Source organism: Leuciscus leuciscus (genome assembly GCF_965113295.1).
Source record: "Leuciscus leuciscus genome assembly, chromosome: 12".
Taxonomy (NCBI): Eukaryota; Metazoa; Chordata; class Actinopteri; order Cypriniformes; family Leuciscidae; genus Leuciscus; species Leuciscus leuciscus.
In genome coordinates, this window is record NC_138736.1 from 2,591,811 (window position 1) to 2,617,246 (window position 25,436).

Below are 25,436 nucleotides of genomic sequence, written 5' to 3' on the forward strand. Positions count from 1 at the left end.
TGAACTCTCCCTTTAAGAGAAGTGAATTTCGTCATCTCCCGTGATCTGTGAAGTGCTGAGTATGTGGAGTGAGATGGTTAATTATCATTCTCTCAGTGCGTGTCCATTAAAGTAGCTGAATGGTTGGAAAACTGTCAAGATTTGGTCTCTGTGAGGTCCTCGCTCTCTCTTTGCTCTACTTTTTCCTCATTCTCTCTGCGAAAGCAGGAGACATCGGATGTTTATTCCTCTCTGCTGTTATGTCTGTTGCTGTATGTAATGACAGGCTGTTTAGAGGCCGGCTGAATAAGTGTCTCGCTCTTCCACCCATGGGACTTTAGATGCTGCATCACTCTCTCCTCGCTCGCACACTTACAGTGAGGACACACACTGTCATTGCAGCTCAAAAGCATGATGCAATAGTCCAAATGGTCCTCATAGCTTGAGGGACTTCATACTACTGCCATACTACAGTCCATTTGCCATCTGAACTCGACCCGTAAACCGTTTTTGTCAAAGTGACAGACATTCTGACTTGCAAAGTACTTTTTTTATTTGGGTATTTGTGTATTCGGGCTCTTTTACATTATATCTCTTTAGAAATAATTGGAACCAAATTTAAAATGCATTACAGAATCTTTGTTGCTTCTGAAATCGGTTGTTTGCCGTGTGTTTTAATGCATTATACTTTCTAAAGATGTGTTCAGTGAATAGATGAGTATTTTAACTGTGATTTTTATAATTGAAAGCTTCAGAATCGCAAAAAAAACTCTAAATCTGTCTGACATTTTTCTTTCAAATTAGCATTTTTATCAGGCTCCTATGTTTGGGTTCGGTAATTTCACTTTAATGGCAATGAAAAGGTTATTATGCGAGTTATTGAAAAGCCTTATTTTCAAAAATGTCACTGATAAAAGCAACAAAAAAAAAGCTATGAAAAATGTCAGACGGACTTAGAAGTTAATTATTTAATTGTAAAATTATTTAGAATTATTTACGAGACCATACAATGCATTATAAGGTGCATTACAAGACATAATGAATGCATAAAAAAAACGTTAATAATGCATTATATAAACATTCAGAGGTTTTTAAGTCAAGCAAAGTTGAATTCTAGCATGAACTCTGTACTATCACTCACATCCTTTAGTCTGAAACCACTTAATGTTGTCATAAATGTGTCCTCATAGGCAATCTGTCTTAGTAGGAGTCTTATTCAAAGTAGTTAGTAAAGCTAATTATCTGGAGAGTCGGAGTAGGATGCTAGTGATTTATGCGTGCGTCTCTTTGTCTTTGCTCTGAGTCAGCATGTCTTTATTGTTTTAGGAGATGGAGATGGAGATGAAAGGAAATAAAGCGGTTTAAGAAGGTGAAAGAGCATCCGTGTTCTTGCCCGGGGTCCGGTTTCAGGCGGCTGCTTAAGTGTTCATTACTCATACGCATACGTTAGTGCATAGCTGAGAGAGATAAGACTTTAAAAAGCTTCCCTGCAGACCCGTTGGCCCGTGATTTGTTGTGGCAGGTCCTCAGCTCGAGTCCTGGCCTGGCTTTACCTCCTTTAACTCTGGCCAAAAGTGCAAATGTGCATTAAAAAAAAAATCACTCCCGAGTTGATATCGCTAATGGTTTGATTGGTTTAAAATGCATGCAGGCAGATGGGGTTTTTTCAGCCCTGTAATAGTATGAAGTGGTGGGTGTGTAGACATGCCGGGGAAAAAAAAAATCATCGCTGAGTAGGGCTGGGTATCGATTCAGATGATCCAATTTGATTCGATTTCGATTTGCAAGCTCTCAGTTCGATTAGATTTTCGATTCTCGATTCGACTCAATAAATATAGATTTAATACAAATCCTATATTTGTAAAAAAAGAACAGTGAACATAAGTTTACAAGTGGTTAATTAATAAAAAGAAATTAAGAGCCACAAACCTGTATATTAAACTCTTTATTTTAGGCACATTAAAACAGAACCCAACTCTATATTTCAAATGCATACAGTGAGTCGACAGGGTTTTGATGCAAGAGGAAAAATTGATGCTGATAATTGGACGAGTCAGAACAGTCGCACGCTTTGATCAAACAGGATCAGGTTATTTTATGTTTAAGATAAAACACACATAATATCACACAGCATTAGCTGTAACACGGAGACTGCAAGCCTATGAACAGTGGAGGAAAACTAATACTGGCGTTTGGGTGATAGATTAATAAATATGAAAAAAAAATCGATTTGTGGCCTTTGAGAATCGATTTTGTATCGACCTCTCTCTCTCTCTCTCTCTCTCTCTCTCTCTCTCTCTCTCTCTCTCTCTCTCTCTCTCTCTCTCTCTCTCTCTCTCTCTCTCTCTCTCTCTCGCGCGCGTTATTCGCACTCATTTGCAGGGTCCGCTACACACACACACTCATACTCTCTACAACAAATCGAAAAATATGTTTTCTGGCCAGTCCTTCTCCTGAGTTGATATCGCTAATGGTTTGATTCGTTTAAAATGCTTTTTTTTTATTCTCAGGCCTGTAATAGTATGAAGTGGTGTGTGTGTAGACATGCCGAACGAACGCCACCACGCTCCCTCACGCTCCCTCTCCCCATCTGACTGATCCCTGGTTTCTCCCGGGGAAGATTTATAGTGGCTGGGATGTTGGAGACAGGCCATTACCATGAGCTCTGAGAAGTCATCATTCAAGCCTGCCTCGCTCCATGTTGTTAGCATCGCTTCCTATGATCAGGGAAACTAACGCTGTAGTTTTTGTCTGTTTTCCACCATGTTTTCTGATCATGAAAGTCTGTTCAGGAGTTCGGATGGCAGTGATTTATGAAGAGAGGGTAGATGATAGTGCAGTTTTTATGTCTGCAGGGATGCAAAATATATTGTAATCATATTGATTGACCCCATAAAACGAAATAATCTCCATTCGTTTGTGCTGATTTGTGCCGCAAAAACGAACGTTTGTGCTGGTTTGGTTTTTGAGATATTTGAGATATTGAACATTATATTTTTGGTTGTGTGACGTCACTCTCCACCCCATGTCGTTCAAATCGCTCCAAACCGGTGTCATTCGTTTGTGCTGGTTTGTGCCGTTTAAACAAACACCGTATCTATTTTCCTTTCGCAGATATAACTAATTTAATTCAGGAGCTGTGACGTCACTCTCCACCCCATTTCGTCTAAATCGCACAAAAACTGCATCGTTTGTTTGTACCGATTTGTGTCGTTGAAAGAAACATTGTATCTATATCCCCTCCTTTAGAAATAACAAATATAATTCGGGGCAGTGACGTCACTCTCAACCCCACCTCATCTAAATCGCACCAAACCGGTGTCGTTCGTTTGTGCCGTTGAAAGAAACATTGCAACTACGATCCCCTCTTAAACATAAAAAAAAGAAACTTTTTAAGAGCCTGCTCGCACAGGGTCATCGTTCTTTTCTTTAGATATTGGAATGTTTTATTTTAGACTTGTGCTAGATATTGACATTTTTATATTTATATTTATATAGTATATTAATGACTTTAGTTTAGCATTTTATTTTGTATTTAGACAAAATAGTATATCATTTTCATTTAATTTAATTCCTTATCATTATCGGCTGGAATTTAAATAGGAGTGCCTGTAAATCTCTACTTGTAAACTGTTTATGTAGCAGAAACCTCTGACATTATTATCATCAGTCACTGAGATCGTTTCGAATGTAAAACGAGCATTTTCACCTGGAGAAACTCAACTTGATATGACAGGTTTGAGTCTGATTCTCTCTCTCTCTCTCTCTCTCTCTCTCTCTCTCTCTCTCTCTCTCTCTCTCTCTCTCTCTCTCTCTCTCTCTCTGAGATGCTTTTGCGGCTTGTCTGTAAATGTATAGTAACCTGATCCAGCCGTCTCTCATGATTTCAGCAGTTTGGGCAAGCAGAACAAGTGGCAAAGTCATCATCGACCTGTTAAAGGAGTGGTGTCTCCCAGTGCCGCGTATAAATCAAAATTCCATACGCAAGTAGTGCTTTTTTCCTACTCCGACTCTTCCTTCTGGATTTGGGAGTTCCCTCGCTCCAGAGTGGAGTTGTCTCTGCTTTTCTTGAAGGCACTATCAGAAGTACCTCATGAGAAGATGAACTCTCGGTTGATGGAGTCCTGTCTCTTTGATAAGATCATCTAGTGTGGTTTCTTAGCTGACGTCCAAATGGCTCCCTCAGTGCTTGTTGTATTCTTGAGGGTCTAGCAATTGTGATGAACATCCCTCAGAAACTCACTGTCCAAAACAGGACAGCCTGTGACGTAGAACTTGTCACAGAAGAGAAGAGATTGCTGAATAATGTTGTTAAATTGTATTTATTTTAGGGATGGGCATGATTAATCGACGATCGATAATTGATCGTTAAGAATTTCGTCGATCACGTTTATTTGTTATCGATTAAACTAATGCAGGTTGCGTTGCGTAGTGTGAGTCTTGAAGCAATGGAATTAATTTTAGCGCGGAGGTACCTGTGCATCCCGGCAACGTCAGTCCCCTCAGAGCGGGTGTTTTCGGCGGCTGGACTGGCTGTCACCAGGTTGCGGTCGCGTCTGATCCCAGATCATGTCAACATGCTTATCTTTCTCAACAGAAATCAGTAGACTGGTGCAGAAGTTCTATGGGAACTTCATGCGTTTTCTCAGATCGGATAGCTATCTGATTTATCAAAACGATTCCATTTACACCTGGTCACATAAATGTGTTTTTGCAAAACGGATATAAATCCGATCTTGAATTCCCGCGCTATATGCATATTTAAATTGTTGCACGTCATCGAATTGAAAGCAACTGATATGAGCTGCATTTTATTGATCATCAGCGAAAATTTCTAAATCAAAGACCGCAACAAGATATTGCGGCAACAGCCCTGGTAAGATCATTTCGGTTCTTTACTTTTAATGAAGATGATTGTGTGTTGATGAATGACTTTCACTTTGATTTGCGATAGTTTGCACGTTGGCTTGATGAATAGATGCTCGTCTGTGGTGATGCGTGTTGAAGTAGCGTCGTCATATCTGGATATAACATGACATATAGCCTATAACACGCTCTCACACGTTTATTTCTTATCATTTTTGGGATAAGTCAAATTTACATATGTGGTTTCAACAACCAGATGCATTTACTCTTGTCCAGTTTCGTCTGGAATGCGTCTCAGATCTCCTCCTGAAGTGGTTTGAACGATCGGATTTAAATCCGTCTCGAATGCGTTTCGGAGGGCATTTAGATTTGGTCTTTTCACGAGCGGATAGCTATCCGATCACAGAAAACGGATGAAGTGGCCATGGGTCTCTGTTTAAGAACGCCGGCTCGCAGCTGCAGGTTCCGCTGGTTTAGAGCAGCGCAGGAATCTTCAAGTCTACCGAACGTCCAGTTTCACTGCCACAAGTTGATCTTCTTGTAATAAAGATCTCATCGAGGACAAACAAACTGTATTTTTGTATTTTCATTGCATTTTTAATTTATAAAAAGTTAAAGAAATAATGAATTTCAATATAAAAATATTAATGATTAATCGATAGTCGATCGTTAATTCTCCCGACGATCGACTAAGAAAATTTAATCGAATGCCCATCCCTAATTTATTTATTTATTTTGCGCACAAAAAGTATCCTCTTTGCTTCATAACATTTAAGGTTGAATCACTGCAGTCACATGAACTATTTAATGATGTCTTTGCAACTTTCAAGGCCCAGAAAAGTCTATGGCTGGTTCAGAAACCTCTCGGATTTCATCAAAAATGTCTTAAAGGGAATGCCCTATTATGCCCTTTTATGAAGTCTTGATTTTGTTTTTGGGGTGTACTAGAATGTTCTCATGCTTGATTGTTCAAAAAACATAATTTTTCACATATTTATGTTATTACAGCTCCTCTCTGCCCAGTCTGGTTAAACGCATCGTTTTCGATGAAGCCCCTCCTTCTGAAATATGAAATGTGCTGTGATTGGTTAGCTGGCCCAGTGTGTTTTGATTGGCAGCTCTTTAGCGCGTGTTCGGGAAATGTCCCGCCCCTTCATAACCGCGAGCTCTACTCAGATGTAAATATTAACCATGACATCAATTTCAAACCATTTCGAGCCAGATTCAGACCCTGACAATGTTAACGAACAATGAACGGATTTCAGGCACGGATTTCACAGGCGTTTCAGAGTGGTATGTTGTTGGTTTTGTTGTAATTTTCTTATAGATACGATGTTATCCACCATTTAATGGGTACTTGTCATATTTGTTGTAAAACTTTGGTAATACCTACAGTATTCGATCACAAAATCATGGATAATTTTCCTAAGGGGTGGTGAAAATTTTTTGTAAACTTACAAAAAAAGAGTCTCACAAAAGCTACAGTAAACACTACATCAATACTGTAATGGTAGTTAGCAGGCTAGCGGAGGCAAAGCTTTACATCATAGCTATCATAGCAACTACATAAAACTTATAACTGGAACTGTTCATATAAAACACAACTACAAATATTAAGACATACTCAAGTTATGATTCATAAACAACAGATTGTCCCGACAAAATGGGAATGGCTACGTCTTTCAGGAGAAGCTTTTGTGCGTATAGCCTCTCTTCTGGAAGCTGTTTTCTGTATAATGTGCCGTACATACAAACGCTGAGGTTATAATGTTCAGGAACTGTGTTAAAAATAAATCTTAACCTCTCTAAGTTCGTCAGCCTTAGGACAAACCTTTCCCGGGTGTAAAAAACAGTGACAAAAACTCTTCCTCTTCCCCATGTCGGCTGGTGTGTGTAAACGTGCAGATTAAGGGACGGTAATATTATAATAAGATCCTCTTCATACATCAGAACGGGAGCAAAATCTGATCGGCTCATTTTTTGACATGCTTGCAGAGAAAGGCGCACACAAAACTTTTCACTTTCTCGTTTTCTGGGTTGATAGAAGCGCCGGGGACCCGATTATAGCACTTAAACACGGGAAAAGTCATATTTTCATGTTATGTCCCTTTTAATTCATGTTTCGAAGATGAACAAAGCTCTGAGAGTGAGTAATAAAAGACAGAAATTTCATTTTTGGGTGATCAAACCCTTTAAGGTACATAATAATAGTTTTGTCTTGACCACCAGCCTCCATCAAACCCTCCGTCTCAGTTGCAGGATAAACTAGTCCCATTTAAAGAAAGGCCTGTCTTTTAAACAAGGCCTTCTTTCACAGAAGGCGACTCTCAGACCGAGAGCTGTCAGGTTGATTAAATATCCCCTGACCTCTGAGACTCGGTCCGGCTCCGGCAGATCCGATGACATTCTGTCTTCGTCCAATCACAGCGGTGCTTTTCGTTTCTTCTCCAATCAACTCGAGCGCTTCCGTCGTCACGGGCCAGTGATCAGGATAAAGCCGTTGCGAACATCGTTCCTCCGGCAGCGTGACATTTAGAGTCTGTTTGTGTTTATCTGTCGCAATCTGGACACTTCCATTGTCTGTCAGCTGAGATTGGACGAATCGTTCTCCGCCGACAAATGCTGTGGCATTTCTGAGAAGTTAAAGATTATCATGACCTGCATGTTGGAGATTTCTATCCGAGCTCCTGACTAATGTCGAGACTAATGTCTTTCTCTGCCTGCTTTCATTCGTCGCTGCTTTTGAAGTTTCATATTCTCAGAAGCTCGTTATTATAACACAGCGACTTGAAGGTTGTTTACAGTTTAGCTTGCTAATTAGCATATTAACTTTCCCTGTTATCACTTTTCCTCTGGCACATTAGTTCTAATGTTCATTGCAAGCTGCTGTTTAAAATGAATGATGTTTGTCTGAATCTCATTCTGCATTGGTTATTGTACTGTAAAGTCTGACTTTTACCCAATACACACAAACAACATATACAGTAGTGGTCAGGAGGGGATATTTCAAGTTCAAGTTACTTTATTTGTACCTCATACACTCCTCATACACACATATGGAAAACAAAGGGGCACATATCACACATCATTCAACTTAAGACAGTAAAAATTAGGAAATGGCAACAATAAAAAAAAATAAAAACATTTAATATATGTTACAAAAAAAGTTACAAAAAAGTTACAAAAAGTAAAAAAAATTAAATAAAGTTCTTACTGGTCCAGAGTAAATGAATACATGCATAAAAGCAAAGTAAACACCTGTGCAAAATAGAGCTATGACTTATTCCTCAGTGTAATGGCTGCAGGGACCAAAACTGTTTGTTTGTTTTTTATTTGTTTATTTTTTTAACTGTTTATTTGTTTTTAATGAACCTATAAGTTTGATTAAACCATCAAAATATGAGGATTTTTTTTAAAATACATTTTAAATATGAGGGGAAAACAAAACGCTAAACTTGGTTAAGGTATTTATCTGACAACATTTTGGCAAAAAAGGCAAATTACACATACAAGTTTTATTTTACTACTAAAAAAATGTGCAGAAAAAACAAACTCACATGAAAAAACATACATTGACTACAACAAAATCAGTTATTATCTTGTTTTTGCATGCGTTTATCAGTTAATATCTTGTTTTTGCATGTGTTTATCAGTTATTATCTTGTTTTTGCATGCGTTTATAATTTCTTTGTATGACAGCCTGGACAAAAATTATGTCGCACAATTTCACTGTGTTATCACAAATAAAACAATCAACTATGCAATATGCTTATCTTTAACACAATAATAATATTTGAATGAAGTGTTAAGATATCAATTTTCTTTGGTCGGACAACACTTTTGGCCACTACTGTACTTGGAAAAAAAATGTGTTTATTACATGTTTTTCATTATATATGGTATATTTTGTGTATTTGAGTCATTTGGAAATTTTTGGAAATCTATTCATAATCCAAAAATACAAAAGCTAAAAAATAAAAAAATTAAAAGTATGATACAAATCAGTATTTGCCCAAAAAGTTTGTGTGGATGCAGAAACCTTGCACCCTATATAGGATGGACAATATTATTATTATTATTATTATTAATTATATTAGTAATTAACTTGTAGATGTAAAAAAAAATGTCCCTTGTGTCTCAAATACTGAAACCCATGTGGCAGATCACAGTCATTGCGTAAAACGAATGGCTTTTTTGAGAACCTTTTCATCATTCTTTTGAAAGCCTCAGGATCTAATGTCTGCCAGCCACATAAAGTCTTCGCTTTGGATGAAAATGTGTCGTCTAAACTGAGAGGAATGACTCACGAGGATGTGTCTGGAAAGTCTGACTGTAGTCATTGTTAGTGAGCCGCAGCGTTTTGGAGAAGATACAATAAACTAACCTTGACAGTCCAAATGGCAGATTATATAAAGATTATAAAATCAGATTATATAAAGAAGGCATGTTTGAGATGTTTACCTTTTTCAGTCGCTCTCAAACCTGTGAAGAATGCCTCGGATATACTTTTGCTTGTGCATATGCTTTTAAAAATATGTATCATCTATGGTTCCATGGAGAAACTTTAACATCTATGGTTCCTTACACTACAAAGGTTCTTTAAAATGTTTTTCACTCTAATAAAAGTGTAAAAACCGTTCACTGAAAGGGACCAGAAATCGTTCTTCTATAGACTTTATGGATTTAGTTTTAATTAATTACTTGTTTTAATTCTCATTCTTAATTTTAAAAAAATTAAGAGTTAAACGGCTTGTAAACGTACTTTTCAGGAAAAAAAAAAAATGAAATAACCGTTGAACGTGAAAGTATTATGCAATCATTAAGACATTTCTCCTTATATAGAACCTTTTAGGCATAAAGGCTTGAGTGAATTGAACAATTTCTTCTAAGAGTGTAGGAATGGGTGTATAATAAGCCTTAAAGTCCTCCTGTAGTCAAATCATTTTATCCCTTAAAACTAATCTTTGATTTAAAAAAACTGCATATTTAAAAAAAAATAATTCCTTGTAAAAAAATTATTCATGTCTTAAAATATCTTGAATGTAACTCGACACCCTTGCCTCATTTAGTATGCGTGGTTCTATGAATATGCAAATGAGCCCCGCCTCCACTCACTCACTCAGCTCAGAGATCCACTGGTTGACGATCACACGTTGATCTGATTGGTTACAAGGTAGTTTGTGACGTCAGAAACACCAGCGATTTCAAAGTGTGTTTTTGAGACTGTCTTTGGTTCACTGCAGTTTTAAGGAGAAAATACTCAGAATATGAATTTACACATGGTTTGTCTTAAAGCATATTAAACACACCACATAGACACACAAACTACCTTGATTTTCACCACAGGGTGATTTTAAATGGACTTTAAATGAGCTTTTTACACTATAAGGAGCCACTGAGATCCCATATGGCAAGGGCTGGGAATCTCTTTGAAGTGGATCAGTGGGATAACCCTGGTTTTGCTCCTGGAAGATTCCCCAGAGTCCTCCCGTTTGCTAAATGACCCCACCGTGACACCGTAGGTGACAGATGTGAGCTCGACCGCACTCTTTGATGTCACCGCACCAGGGAACCGGTGTTTTATCAGTGTGTGTGTGTGTGTGTGGACGATCCCATGAGCGCTTCCTCAAGAATGAGCATGTTAGATATGGGCTCGGACACACGAGACTGGGAACGTCATACAAACTCAAAGAAATGATGCAAGCCGAATAAAGAGGTGAATAACTCACATCTCCTGTAGGTCAGCCGCTAGGTGTCAAGCACCTTCAGCATGTCAGCTAAGCGGCCCTGAGGGACATTCAGTGAACACAAGCCTTTCATTTTCAGTGCTAGTTTAACGATTTGTGGCGGTCTGTGTGACTGACTTTCTTTTGAAGAGTTTTGTTCTTACATTGAACATTGGAGCACATTGACAAAAACATTCTCTAAACGAAAGTCCACAGAAGAAGATTGAGTTTGTGTGAGTGAACGCTGACATCTCTATCACTTTAAGCAGTTCTTTAGTCTAGTCATGTGACCACACACTTTTAGGAGAATAGATGTAGAACTCTAGGGTTCTTGACTCAGTTTTAAAGACTCTATAATTATTTTTATTTATAATAAACTAATTATATTATTGTTAGTAGTAGTAAAAATGTTAATAATAACATAAAAATAAACAGAAAATAATTATTATATTAACATAATAATAATAATAACTTATAATAACAATACTTTTATTAATAGTTAAGTAGTAGTTATTAATAACTTTAAAAATAGAAAATAATACAGTAATTATTTATAATAAACTATATGAGTTATTTCTATTAAATGTATTATAATAATATAATATATATAACTAATTTTTGGAATAAACAATTATAATAAGTTGTTAACTACATTCATATAATTACAGTTAGAAAATAAAAATATTTTTATTTATTAACTATTTATTTGATTATATTACATAAAGTTATTTTTGTGTGTGTGTGACTTAAATATGGAAATGGAAGTCACTATTTTTAGAAAATAATAATTATATTAATATAATAATAACTCTATTTTTGTAATAATAATTATATTAATAGGTGAGTTGTTGTTGTTAATAATAACTTAAAAAATAGATGATAAAGTAATTAATAATTAATAACAAACTATATATATGAATAAGTTATTTTTGTTATATATATTAATACTAAATGTTGACATCTCTAAATTCTTCAGATTATATTCGACTGTTTCATAATCCGTCTTTCTAAGTATAAACCTCTGACCTTTCCAGGATTCCACAGATGCGCTGGAACATTAAATCGGATCATTTTATCGCATTGTTTCTTCGCAACCAAATTAACTCGTGCTTCTCTTGACCTCAAGCACACATAAAGAAACAAAGATCTGTGAAAGCAGTAAAGTGCCAAAAACACCAGTCTAGACGGCTGTGCGTTACAGGAAAAGAGGAAAAGCTTTTTATGTGTGAAAGGAGGTTCGGGCGTCAGGAGTGAACAGTCACTTTACTTTAGATTTGCACTTGCCTCCTATTATCAAGCAGTTTCAGATTCAGAAATCTTTCAGCGGTCAGAAAAAATATAAAAAATTTATATATTTTTTAATTATTATTATTATTATTTTTTATTATTATATATAAAATAACTGTATTTGATAATAAACAATAATTATATGTTCCCCATCATCACCTGCTTCAGCACTTTAAGCTCTTTGAAGCCAGATGTGCGTTTGGTGTGTAAAGCCACAACATTATTTGAAGTCTTCTGTTTGTATTCCTGCCATTCCCTAAATCCCACTCTCCTGGTTGGAAACAACGCGATCCATGTGAAGGCTGTGAGTTTGTTGTGCAGAGTTGAGGGAATCTCCTGCTCTAATTAAATGCGTTTAACCCAAGGTCATGCGGTTCGGAGAGAGGGAGTTCGCAGTCTTGTCGTCGGTGTTTTATTGGGTTTCTTTGAACTGGCTGAGCTCGAGGGCGAAGCGTAAGCCTCCCTGTCAGAGCCCAGGCAATGAATGCACGTGTTGTCGGCTTTTAAAGAATACGAGAGCTTTGATTTGCTTTTCAGACAATTTGTCACATTTCCTGACATATGGTCTTACATCAAGGTTTCACTGCGGTTCACGTGTTCTCGAGGTGTTGACTGACACGTCCTCAAAGGCTTGTTCACACCAGAGCAAACATTCACATGCAAGTATTAATGTTGCTTTATCTCAGGGTGAGATTCAGTGGAGTCATGGGCTGTTTAGTGACGCGTTGTAACGTCTTGTTGCTGGTCATTTCTCACACACTCTGTGAACGGGCCGTAACTCTCTCTGTCTGCTCACGTTGATCTGGTGTAGTTCATGCTGATGTTCTGTTACTGTTACTAATTACTAATGCAGAGATTATTCTTTTCCTCGTCGACTTACTCTGGGCTTGCCGTACCTGAACACACTGCCATTTTATCTTAATGCAGCTTTATGGGTTTTGTGTGTGTGTATATAATTCAGTAAGTTGTTGTTGTTGTACAATTTTCTGTTGTAAAAAATAGAAAATGAGTAATTTATAATAAAATATATATTAAGTGATTTTTATATTTTTATATTATATCATATTATAATATGATTAAAAAAATTAAAAAATAAGTATGTGTGTATATATATATATATATATATATTTATTTATTTATTTATTTATTTATCGTATTATAATATAAAATTCACAATATATATTTTATTATAAATTTTATTATTTTCTATTTTTTTCTATTTTATTTTCGCTCTTATTTTTATTTTTGTTTATTTATTTATGAATTATAATATGATATATAATAACATTATTTCATAATAATAATATTAAGTTGTAATAATAACTTAAAAATAACTATTAATATAATTATTGTTAATAAAAAAAATCTATTTATTTAGATTATATTACATAACAGTGAAGTTTTTTGTGACTTAAATACTGAAAAGGAAAGGGGACGTCACTATTTTTAAGATTATTCTAACAAACAAGTCTTGCATCTGTACAGAAACCGCTTCACATTATGTAACACCGGAGTTAAAAATAACTCGAAGCAGAAATGCATTACATTGATTGGATGAGAACTTTCACTTGATGTCGGCGCCGTCTAATGTCAAATCAGGCTCAGAAAGGTGTGGATTTCCTCACATTGGATCAGATGATCTCCTCTGGAGAGGAGTGATATGACGACTCTTACTGTCACTAACTGTGTGCGAACTCAGCCTGTGTGTGTGTGTGAACTCGAGCGGAAACATCGGGTATACGTATACACACGTGTGTTTTTGCATGTGGTTTTGTGGTGTAATGGAAAGGAAGAACTCTGAGAGTCAGTATCAGAGGTGAAGGAGAACCGGTTCTGTAGGGTCATGTCATGGTTCCTCTGCAACGGAACGACACAGGCTCATAAAGAACGACTGAAACAGACAGAAACTCTTTCATCAGCCTGTGGTAGACTGAAGACATCAAAGAAAAGGCTTTGATTACATTCTTTGCTGTAAAAATGTACACAGTTTACAGTTTTATTTCTGGAGATTTCACCAGCTCTGGTTTACTGAAGATGACATGTTTGTTTGTTTGTTTGTTTGTTTGTTTGTTTGTTTGTTTGTTTGTTTGTTTTCCTCTTTTATGTCAATCCTGACAAACATTACTGTTGTTCTTTTCCCATTTCCTTTCCCATTTTCTTCCCATCCCTTCTCTTCCCTTATCCCACTCCTTACCATTCCTTTCTCTTTCTTTTCTTTTCCATTCCATCCCATTCCTTTCTTTTTCTCGTCCTTTCTTTCCTTTCCATCCCATTCCTTTCTTTTCCTACTTTCCATTCCTTCTTGTTCCTTTCCATCCCATTATTTTCCTTTCCTTTCCTTTCCATTCTTTTCCTTTCCATTCTTTTCCTTTCCTTTCCATCCCTTTCTTTTCCTTTCCTTTCCATCCCATCCCTTTCTTTTCCTTTCCATCCCTTTCATTTCCTTTCTTTTTCTTCCCATCCCTTCTCTTCCCTTATCCCACTCCTTACCATTCCTTTCTCTTTCTTTTCCTTTCCATCCCATTCCTTTCTTTTCTTTTCCTTTCTTTTCCTTTCCATCCCATCCCTTCTCTTCCCTTATCCCACTCCTTCCCATTCCTTTCTCTTTCTTTTCCTTTCCATCCCATTCCTTTCTTTTTCTTGTCCTTTCTTTCCTTTCCTTTCCTTTCCATCCCATTCCTTTCTTTTCCTACTTTCCATTCCTTGTTCCTTTCCATCCCATTCTTTTCCTTTCCTTTCCATCCCTTTCTTTTCCTTTCCTTTCCATCCCATTCTTTTCTTTTCCTTTCCTTTCCTTTCCATCCCATTCTTTTCCTTTCCTTTCCATCCCATCCCTTTCTTTTTCTTCCCATCCCTTCTCTTCCCTTAACCCACTCCTTCCCATCCAATTCCTTTCTTTTTCCTTTCCATTCCTTTCCATTCCTTTCCTTTCCTACTTTCCATTCTTTCTCGTTCCTTTCCATCCCATCCCTTTCTTTTCCTTTCCTTTCCATCCCATCCCATTCCTTTCTTTTCCTTTCCATCCCTTTCCATCCCATTCCTTTCTTTTCCATCCCTTTCCATCTCATTCCTTTCTTTTTCTTTCCATCCGATCCTTTTCTTTTCCTTTCCATCCCTTTCATTTCATTTCCTTTCCTTTCCATCCCATCCCTTTCTTTTTCTTCCAATCCCTTCTTTTCCCTTATCCCACTCCTTCCCATTCCTTTCTTTTCCTTTCCGTCCCATTCCTTTCTTTTCCTTTCCATCCCTTTCTTTTCCTTTCCATCCCTTTCTTTTCCTTTCCATCCCATTCCTTTCCATTCCATTCCTTTCTTTTCCTTTCATTTATTTTCCTTCCCTCCCTCTTCTCCTCCTCTTCCTCCTCCTCCTTTCCCTTGCTCTTCCACTTCCCCTGGAATTTTTTTTTTTTAGTTCCCTGTTTTGATATGCTATTGAGTGACTTCTATAAGTTGCTCTAACACACACTTTCCTTCATCTCGCATCTGCTAGTTATTCGTTTCTGATACTCTAATATCTCAATGCATTGATGTAATCACTTCTCTCTGCCATCCATGTATTGTGTGCGTGTGCTTTGCTTTCCATATCAAAGCGAAATATTATCCCCACACACAGGTGATCAGTCACCGATGAGTCTTCAGCCTTTCTCTCAGCCATCTCTTATGTTTTTATTTCTCTAATTACGTCTTTTCAGGAGCTGGAAGAGTGTTATTAGTCAGTTTCTCTTTCACTCTTTCTTTTTTCTTCTCAGTCTCAGGCGGTTTATTCTGAACAGACTCTAATGAGCACTGCTGGGTTTCGTGTAATTGTGATCTTAAACTGCACACCATTCTTCACTGACGCAGGTTTAATGGCACATGATGGCAGTACTTTAAGCTGGAGTCTGAAGATATCAGTATTCTGCTTGAACGAAAAATTCAACCTTGCCACATGTCCACACACACACACACACACACACACACACACACACACACACACACACACACACACACACACACACACACACACACACACACACACACACACACACACACACACACACAGGTGCACAGACACTGTCCAGGTGGAAAGAGAGCAGCACCAGCTTTCCTTGTCTCTTCATTCCATCTGTGTCCCTCTTTTGTCCTCTTCCTCGTCTCTGGGAAACCGGACACCGGCTGAAGCTCCTCTCAGAGAAGACACTGCTTTGTTACAACGGTTCTTTCTGTCCACAGCGTCTAAAAAACCACAATCTGACCTGCAGTGACCGAGTCTGAGACACGCCTGTATCCTATAACGCTGTCCTGCGAAGGAATGTCTTTTGAAAATGCCACAAAACTAATATTAATGTGCTGAAAGAAATGTTTTTTCTTTTTTTAAGACCGTTAAGCTTGATTGATTTGTTCGTTCATTGTTGGTCGGGTCGCTCATTCATTTGCTCATTCAGTGGTTTGTTTACTTGATTACTTATTAATTCTTGCACATACCCATACCCATTTTTTTTATGCTAGTTACCCCCCCCCCCCCCCCCCCCCTTATTTTATCTTGTGTTGCAATATAACCTGACCAAGCTTATGTGAGATTCACCGTTTTAAGAAGGTGTTGGCTACACAAAACTCTAACTCTAGCAGATAATGGTCCCAGTGTCCCGCAGTGGTAGCAGGGTGTGGGCGTACGATTAGAAGGATAAACACTGGTTTGGCTCTTCAGGGACAATATCTACAAGCGATTGAGCCCCCCCCATCTGCAGCTTTGATTGCCTTCCCTCCCTCTTTCCCTTTCTTTCTCTCCTTCCCGGTCTTTGAGTCACATATGGTGAGGAGATATTGCGGGCTTAGCCCTAAAATAGAATAAATTTAAATGTTTTTGCAAATAAATGAGCTAATTATGACTTTTTGTTCACCTTTAGGGCGAAAGGCTACAGTGGATGGTCTATTAGTAAAATAAACTCCTATTGCTGAGAAAAAGAACATCAGTCCAATAATAAAAAGACCAAAAAGTCATCAATCCTAAGCAATGAGACCAAACACAACCTCTGAATTGTTCTAAAGCTATCTAAAGCTAATGTGATCATTTTATTTATCTGTCAGGCTGTTCCTCTTGGTATTTGGATAAAAAATACTGTAGTTTAGCATTTTATTTGGCTGAAAGATAGCAAATACGAGTTGTTTTTGTAAGTTGTCTGAACCTATAAAAGTTAGAAATGCTGCTTTTTAACTCCAGCTTAATAGGCTTCTTTGATTTCTAAAGATGGCCGATATAAACTCTTAACAAATCCTGATAGGAAGATGTTTTGGGACTCCACAGATTCAGACCAGTACAGCTTCAACCCACTTAGCTGGAATATTTGAACCACTGAAGTCTGTGATCTTTGAAAGAAGCGTCTATTCCATCTGTAAATGCTTCTCACGCAGGACTAGATGGAGACCGCAGAGCAGGCTTGTGTTGACATGTCCCGACTCAGTGCACAGTCACGTCATCGCAGTCCTGCAACCATCTGGATATAAACCGGTGCTTTGAGTCACATCTGGTCATCAGCATGCCAGGGTCTGAACTGCACTTCCACAGCCTGTCAGGACTGAAATATTCCTGTTGTGGTGACAGGACAGCCAGTATTTCACCAAGTGTGTCCCTGTACGCTGACAGGCCAATCAAGACATGTTTCTGTCCTCGTGCCGCGACAGGATTAACTGGTCTATATGAAGTGTCCCTGTCGGATAAAACGGGACAAAATGTGTCCATGTGATGGGCATAGCCAGATAACAGCACTACTTCATGTATAATGTGGTGTTCCCCTTGTTCCATGTCCAAACCAACCTTTTCTTTTGTTAATGCTCAATCTGTTTTGCTTAGTGTAGAGGGAAACTAATTGACAAAGATTTTCATGATAAACTTCTCAAAACATAAATAAATACTTGAACAAGATGAGATTGAGCGTCTGCAATAACGAAGCTGATCTTTTTGACAAGTAAATTGTCTGAATGGCAGATTTGTTGCTTAAATAAAATTATAAATCTGTAATATATGTAACATTTAGGTAACACTTTAAAAAAAGGCCTAATTTTTTATGTGCATTTTTAATGCATTAACTAACAATGAACTATAAATTGCATCATCACTTCATAAAGATCCATTTATTCCCCACAGAGTAACTAACATTTTCAACTACTCGAGCTTATAATTGGGCCCTGTTTTGATTCCTGTGGTGTAACCGGAGCACATGGCCTTTATATGATTATATGAGGGGGGTGTTTGCTGCAATGCCTCTGGGTTATCTTGTGTTGTGTATGCTAATTCAAACTAGCATAAGACCTCTAATGACCACTAATTGCTCTAATGAATTAGTTACAGTGAGAGTTCTGGAGAGAGGACAGTGTGGACAATTCATAAGGCCTCACACACATATGTACATACACATGCACATACTCGCACACATACTCATGCACTTACCCGCTCACATGCTTGTGCACATACTCATGCACAAACATACTCGCGCATATACATACTCATGCACATACTCATGCACAAACATACTCGCACACATACTCATGCACTTACCCGCTCACATGCTTGTGCACATACTCATGCACAAACATACTCGCGCATATACATACTCATGCACTTACTCATGTACATACACATGCTCGTGCATACATACTCATGCACATATACATACTCATGCACATATACATACTCATGCACATACTCATGCACATACATGCTCATGCACTTACTCGTACATACACATGCTCGTGCATATACATACTCACGCACATACTCATGCACATATACATACTCATGCACATATACATACTCATGCACATATACATACTCATGCACATATACATACTCATGCACATATACATACTCATGCACATATACATACCCACGCACATATATACATACTCACGCACATATACATACTCACGCACATATATACATACTCGTGCACATACTCATGCACATACTCTTGCACATACCATCTCACATACTCATGCACATATACATACTCACGCACATATTCACTCATGCACATACTCATGCACATACCATCTCACATACTCATGCACATTCGCGCACATACTCGCACACAGACTCATACACATACCCGCGCACATACCATCTCACATACTCATGCACATTCGCGCACATACTCGTTCACATACTCGTGCACATACCATCTCACATACTCATGCACATTCGCGCACATACTCGCACACAGACTCATACACATACCCGCGCACATACCATCTCACATACTCATGCACATTCGCGCACATACTCGTTCACATACTCGTGCACATACTCGCGCACATACTCGTGCACATACTCGCGCACATACCATCTCACATACTCATGCACATTCGTACACATACTCATGCACATACTCGCGCACATACTCGTGCACATACTCGCGCACATACCATCTCACATACTCATGCACATTCGCACACATACTCATGCACATACACATACTCATGCACATACACATAGTCATGCACATACTCGCGCACATATCATCTCACATACTCATGCACATTCGCGCACATACACATACTCATGCTCATGCACATACACATACTCGCGCACATACACATACTCATGCACATACTCGCACACATACTCTTGCATGTTTGAGATTGCGATTTTGCTAAGAGAACCAAAAATGCTGATAGACGAGTAATTAATTTTGTGCAGTTGCGCTGCCTCGTATTTTGTTGGAGACCTTGATGCATTTTCTTTCCAGTATTCCTTGATACTTGAACACAAGTTATTTGAAATAGAAATCTTTTGTAACATTATAAATCTATTGCATCCTTAAATGGCAGCTTAGATCAAAGTTTGATTCATTTTTGTGAATGGATTCTTCTGAACTGTCTATTTCAGTGAATTGTTTGCTAAGCCAGATTTAACTATTTATTTGCATGATCAAAATCACAGCTTTTTTGTTTGCGTTAAATACGCCACGTACTCTGACTAAATTCTATCTCTAAATGAATCCACTACTAACTAATTCCACTGCTGAGACAGCCTAATATTTTATGAATGACCATTTTTTTATGCTAATATAATCATATCACATGTGTTTATCCACTTTACACTTTAGTTAGTATTTGTGGGCTTTTCTCATGAGATTGATGTCTGGGAAGTGGGAACGCTGTGCCTTAGGCTGATTGTTCTGTGTCAGGAACGACAGCCATTTTGGCTCCGTTCCCAGGGAAGCTTTCATTCAGATGTGCAAGAGGGGGCAGGTTGAGAGAGAAAGTTTTACAAAGTGCTGGAAAGCCAGAGAAATGAAACACTGGAGATTTTTAAAACATTACCTCATTGTGAAAGACCCCCCCATCAGCCGTGTGCAGAACGCATATAATTAACACACTCCGAATGGAAGCATTTAGCTGGAGTTGCTATGGAGACGGAGCTTTGGGCTCTGGTAGTATAATTGTACCCAACCTGTGAAATAAACAGGAACACAGAGGGTGATCCTCATTTTTAAACCCTGATATTGATTCACAGTTTTATAATAATAATAATAATAATACATTTTATTTATTTGGCGCCTTTCTGGACACTCAAGGTCGCCTTACATAATACTTTATTACAATATAATAAGTTTTCTCATAATACTTTAACACTGTTCGTTTCTCCACTGCATTGTCTCTCATGTAGATGCTGAGTGCCGCTGCTTCACTTCACACAAACATCAGTGTGTGTTTCTGAGCGCCGTCACACACTCAAACAATCCTCTCGCGGATAAACATGCTATTACGCCCTCTCGTCTCGCTGTGCGGTTTTAAGTGCTCCGAGCTTCCCAAGGTCAAAAGATGCTCAGTGTTTGACCAGGAATTAGTGAAAAGAGTTGCTTTAAAATAACATGGTGTGCAAATAAGTACTGTGGTGAAACCGTTGTACAATTATGAGATGTAACAGATGTGTGCTTGTGGCACTGAATGATTGCCAATTAAAAAAGTGTGTTGTGTATTTCTGTGTATGATAAATGCATAATAATACATTAAACAAGAAGTTATAATTCTATTTTTTGAACAATGGTGGACATATACTTTATACAATATACATGCACTACTGTTCAAAAATCTGTGGTCAGGAAGTTTTTTTTTTAATATTTTACAAAACTAATATTTCAAATAAAAGCTGTTCTTTTGAACTCTGTTGATGAAAGAATCGGTGTTTCCATGAAAATATGAACATTTTCAACATTGTTAATCATCATAAATGTTTCTTGAGCATCAAATCATCATATTAGAATGATTTCTGAAGGATCATGTGACACTGAAGACTGGAGTAATGATGCTGAAAATTCAGCTTTGATCACAGGAATAAATTACATTTTAAAACATATTCACATAGAAAACAGCTATTTTTGATTGAAATATTATTTCATAATAAAAAAAAATGTTTTTTTGATTAAATAAATGGAGCCTCGGTGAGCAGAAGAGATGACTTTTAAAAACGTTAAATCTTAATATTAAACTCTAAACTTTTGAACAGTTGGGTGTATTATATTATGTTTGTGTATATATGCGTGTGTGTGTGTGTGTGTGTGTGTGTGTGTGTGTGTGTGTGTGTGTGTGTGTGTGTGTGTGTGTGTGTGTGTGTGTGTGTGTGTGTGTGTGTGTGTGTATATATGTATGTATGTATGTATGTATGTATGTGTGTGTGTGTATGTGTATATGTGTATATCGAGAGAGAGAACCATTCTTTTTTTTAATTTTCTTTTTTTTAATGAAGGTGTCATACCTTTGTTTTACGGAGTGTATGGAGAAGTGATATTTGTGTGCTAGGCCTGCAGTGAGTCTCAGTGTTTGCAGAGTGTCTGATGTTTCTCCTCAGGAAAACCGGCACCACAGAGACCAACACTCGTCCTCCAGCCTCATTCATATTCTATCACATTAACGTGGGATCAGTCTGATATCCAGACAGCTGGGACGTGTGTGTGTATGTGTGTGTGCGCTCACACTCGTGCCTTGTTTGTTCACTTTGTGACAGAACGCCTCTGTGCCTCAGTTTCGTTCTCTCTCTCTGTTTGTGTGTGTGTGTGTGTGTGTGTGTGTGTGTGTAGTATGCCATTTCGGGCTTTATTCAAAGTCAGCATCTCCCAATGAGCTGAGGATGCAAACAGCAGCTGATCCAGAGTCAGCAAGATCATGGTAACGCAGATAATGGCAGCGTCTCTGACTCGCACACAACCTTCACCTGTACATGCTCACCAGCAAACGATGAATGATTTTCTGCCTGATGAATAACTGTCTGCTCCTTTAACCTTAAGACCTCTTACATGCTGTATTTTTTGCGTGCGCGGATTGAGAGGACAGGAACCCATCTGTGTCAGTGAGGTCGCCCTGAGCCGAGAGGTGTGTGTGTGTGTGTGTGTGTGTGTGTGTGTGTGTGTGTGTGCACATAAATGCGCCTCATGAATGTGTCTGCGTGAAACGGGCAGGTGTCACAACCTCATTACCCATCATCACATCTGATCATTCTGCACTGCTCACACAGAGACAGAGTGTGTGTGTGTGTGTGTGTGTTTGCAGAGTTCGTATCACTCATGAGTGTGTGTGTGTTTGTGCAGGTATGACTACCGTGAAATGCTGCACAACTCCACCTTCTGTCTGGTTCCACGAGGACGACGACTGGGATCTTTCCGCTTCCTGGAGGCTCTGCAGGTGAACGTTCTTTCATTCTTTTTTCTTTGTTCCCTATTGCTTTTCATTTCATTTAGTTTTTCTTTTACTTTTCTTTTCTTTTCTCTTTTCTTTCTTTGTTGTCTATTTTTTTCTGCCCTTCTTCATTCCTCACTTCCTTCTGCACATTCCCCCTTCCTTCCTTCCTTCCTTCCTTCCTTCCTTCCTTCCTTCCTTCCTTCTGCACTTTTTCCTTCCTCACTTCCTTCCTCCTTTCCTTCCTTCACTTCCTTCACTTCCTTACTTCCTTCCTCCCTTCCTCACTTCCTTCCTCCCTTCCTCACTTCCTTCTGCACATTTCCCCCTTCCTTCCTTCCTTCCTTCCTCACTTCCTTCTGCACTTCCTTCTGCACTTTTTCCTTCCTCCCTTCCTTCCTCACTTCCTTCTGCACATTTCCCCCTTCCTTCCTTCCTTCCTTCCTTCCTCACTTCCTTCTGCACTTTTTCTTCCTTCCTCACTTCCTTCCTTCCTCACTTCCTTCCTTCCTTCCTTCCTCACTTCCTTCCTTCCTCACTTCCTTCTGCACCTTCCTTACTTCCAAGCTTCCTTCTCTAAAGCATTTAAAGTATTCTTTCCCTCCTTCCTTACTTGCTTCTGTTCTTCCATCCACTCTTCTATCTTTTTTGTCTTTTTTCTTGTTTCTTCCTTCCACACTTTTTTCTGCACTTTTTCCATTTCCATGCTTCTCTAAATCCTTTCATTCTTTCTTCCTTGCTTCCTTCCTCCAACACTACCTTCATTTCCTCCACACTTCTGTCATTCCTCAATTCCAAGCTTTCTTCTCTGAATCATTTAGTCTTCTTTCCCTCCTTCCCTACTTGCTTCTTTCCTTCCATCCTTTCTTGTGTCTTCTGCATTTCTTCCTCACTTACTTCTGCACTTTTTCCTTACTTCCTTACTTTCTTCCTTCTCTCCTTCCTTCCTTCCTTCCTTCCTTCCTTCCTACCTTCTATACTTCCATATGCACCAATTTCATTCCTTCGTTCCACGCTTAATTCTGCACTTCCCTACTTCTTCCTTCTTTCTCTTCCTTCCTTTCTTCTTTCTCTTCCTTCCTTTCTTCTCTGCTTCCTTCTGCACTCATTTCCTTCGCTCCTTTCTTGCGTGCTTCCTCCTTACATTCCTTACTTCCTCACTTCCTTTTGTACTTTCATTCCTTCCTTCAACACTTTCTTCACTTCCTCCAGTCTCTCCTTTCCTTCCTTCCAAGTTGCAAACACTCATGATAGCTACATCCTAACTAGGGTACATCCCAACTACATCCTAACTAGGGGTGTGTGATATATATCGTCTGCGATAATATCGTAATTGTTGTTTTAACGATGTGCGTTTTGACATGATTGAGTATAGCCTATCCCTCACACACACCCAGAGAGTGCATGCATACTCTACGTGATGTAGTCTTGTAAACTAGTTAAGATAGTCAAATGCTTCTTTCCTTGAAGAATCAGCCGTTTGAATTAATCGGTTGAATCTCAATGATTCGCTTATTAACACTGACTTGCTGCCACCTACTGGCGGTTTCAGTTTCACAATTAAAATATCTTTTCTTGTTTTAAATAATTTTAAATATCAATATTCAATATTGCAAAGATGAATTTTGTTGATACTGATTTCATTTGATTGGTAACAGCCCTATTGTCTTATTTTTATAATTGAATTTGATTAAATTTATGAAATTGACACAAAAGATGATGAATGCATATAATTAGGTTTAAAAAATGGCTTTATAAAGGTAAAAATGCCCATTTTAGGTAAAACTCAATTGAAACATTTTGAAAAAAAAAAATTCTGTCACTGCTGTGAACTGACCACCACTCAGAGTATGAAGAATATCAAAAACTTTAGGAGTCGGCTGTCCACGACAGTCCTAAACCTGCCAAAGTACTAACACAATAAACACACTCAGCCATATATCGTCTAATAATCGTTATCGAGAAAATCCCCGAAAATATCGAGAACATTTTTTTGGTCAGTATCGCACACCCCTAATCCTAACTCCTCCTTATTGTAACCTTAATACATTAGTCGTCCCACTTATGAACCTTTCTCTTACTAACATTCATCACTCCCACTACTTGCTTGGATGAGATTTTATCATAAGGATATTTTCTGAAATTTGTCCCTTTGACCCACAAGTATTGCGAAACAGTTCAGCTCACACACATAATGTGACATTAGCCCTCACACACACAGCACCTCTTCACTCCTGGAGTGCAGTGCTCGTCCCCTGTGTGTCCACTAGAGCTCGATCCTCAGCTCACACCGTTATGACCTCTCGTTACATCTCACACACACACACACACACAACAGCTCATCCATCTATTCCACACGCAGTCTCACGCACTTCAGAGCAAACTCACTTTTCTCTCCTCAACCCCTAATTTACTGCATTTTTCCCCAACATGCACTACTAGTCAAAAGGTTTTAACATTTTAACTTCTGCTCTCTAAGGCTGCAATTATTTGATTTAAAAATACAAAATATATTAATATTGTGAAATATTATTGTAATTTAAAATAATTGTTTTATATGTGAATATATAGTGAAATGTAATTTATTCCTGTGATCAAAGCTGAATTTTCAGCATCATTACTCCAGTCTTCAGTGTCACATGATCCTTCACAAATCACTCTAATATGATGATCTGATCCTCAAGAAACATTTATGATTATTATCGATGTTGAAAACAGTTGTGTACACTTTTATTTCAGGATTCTTTGATGAATAGAACGTTCAAAAGAACAGCATTTATCTAAAACAGAAAGCTTTTGTAACATTAAACACTACCGTTCAAAAGTTTGGGGTCAGTAAGAATTTAATTTAATTTCGGGGGGAAAGTAAAAGAAATCAATACTTTTATTCATCAAGGATGATCTAAATTGATAGTTACAGTAAAGA

General features: G+C 38.1%; 1 protein-coding gene across 1 annotated transcript in view; it reads left to right on the forward strand.

Moving 5' to 3' along the window:
- LOC309510892 (exostosin-1b) overlaps nucleotides 1-25,436 on the forward strand; it is a 115,503-nt gene that overhangs the window by 46,666 nt on the left and 43,401 nt on the right. Inside the window, exon 2 of the mRNA XM_082185869.1 lies at nucleotides 22,423-22,516. Coding sequence (XP_082041995.1) covers nucleotides 22,423-22,516 — 94 coding nt within the window. The remainder of the gene's footprint in view (nucleotides 1-22,422; nucleotides 22,517-25,436) is intronic.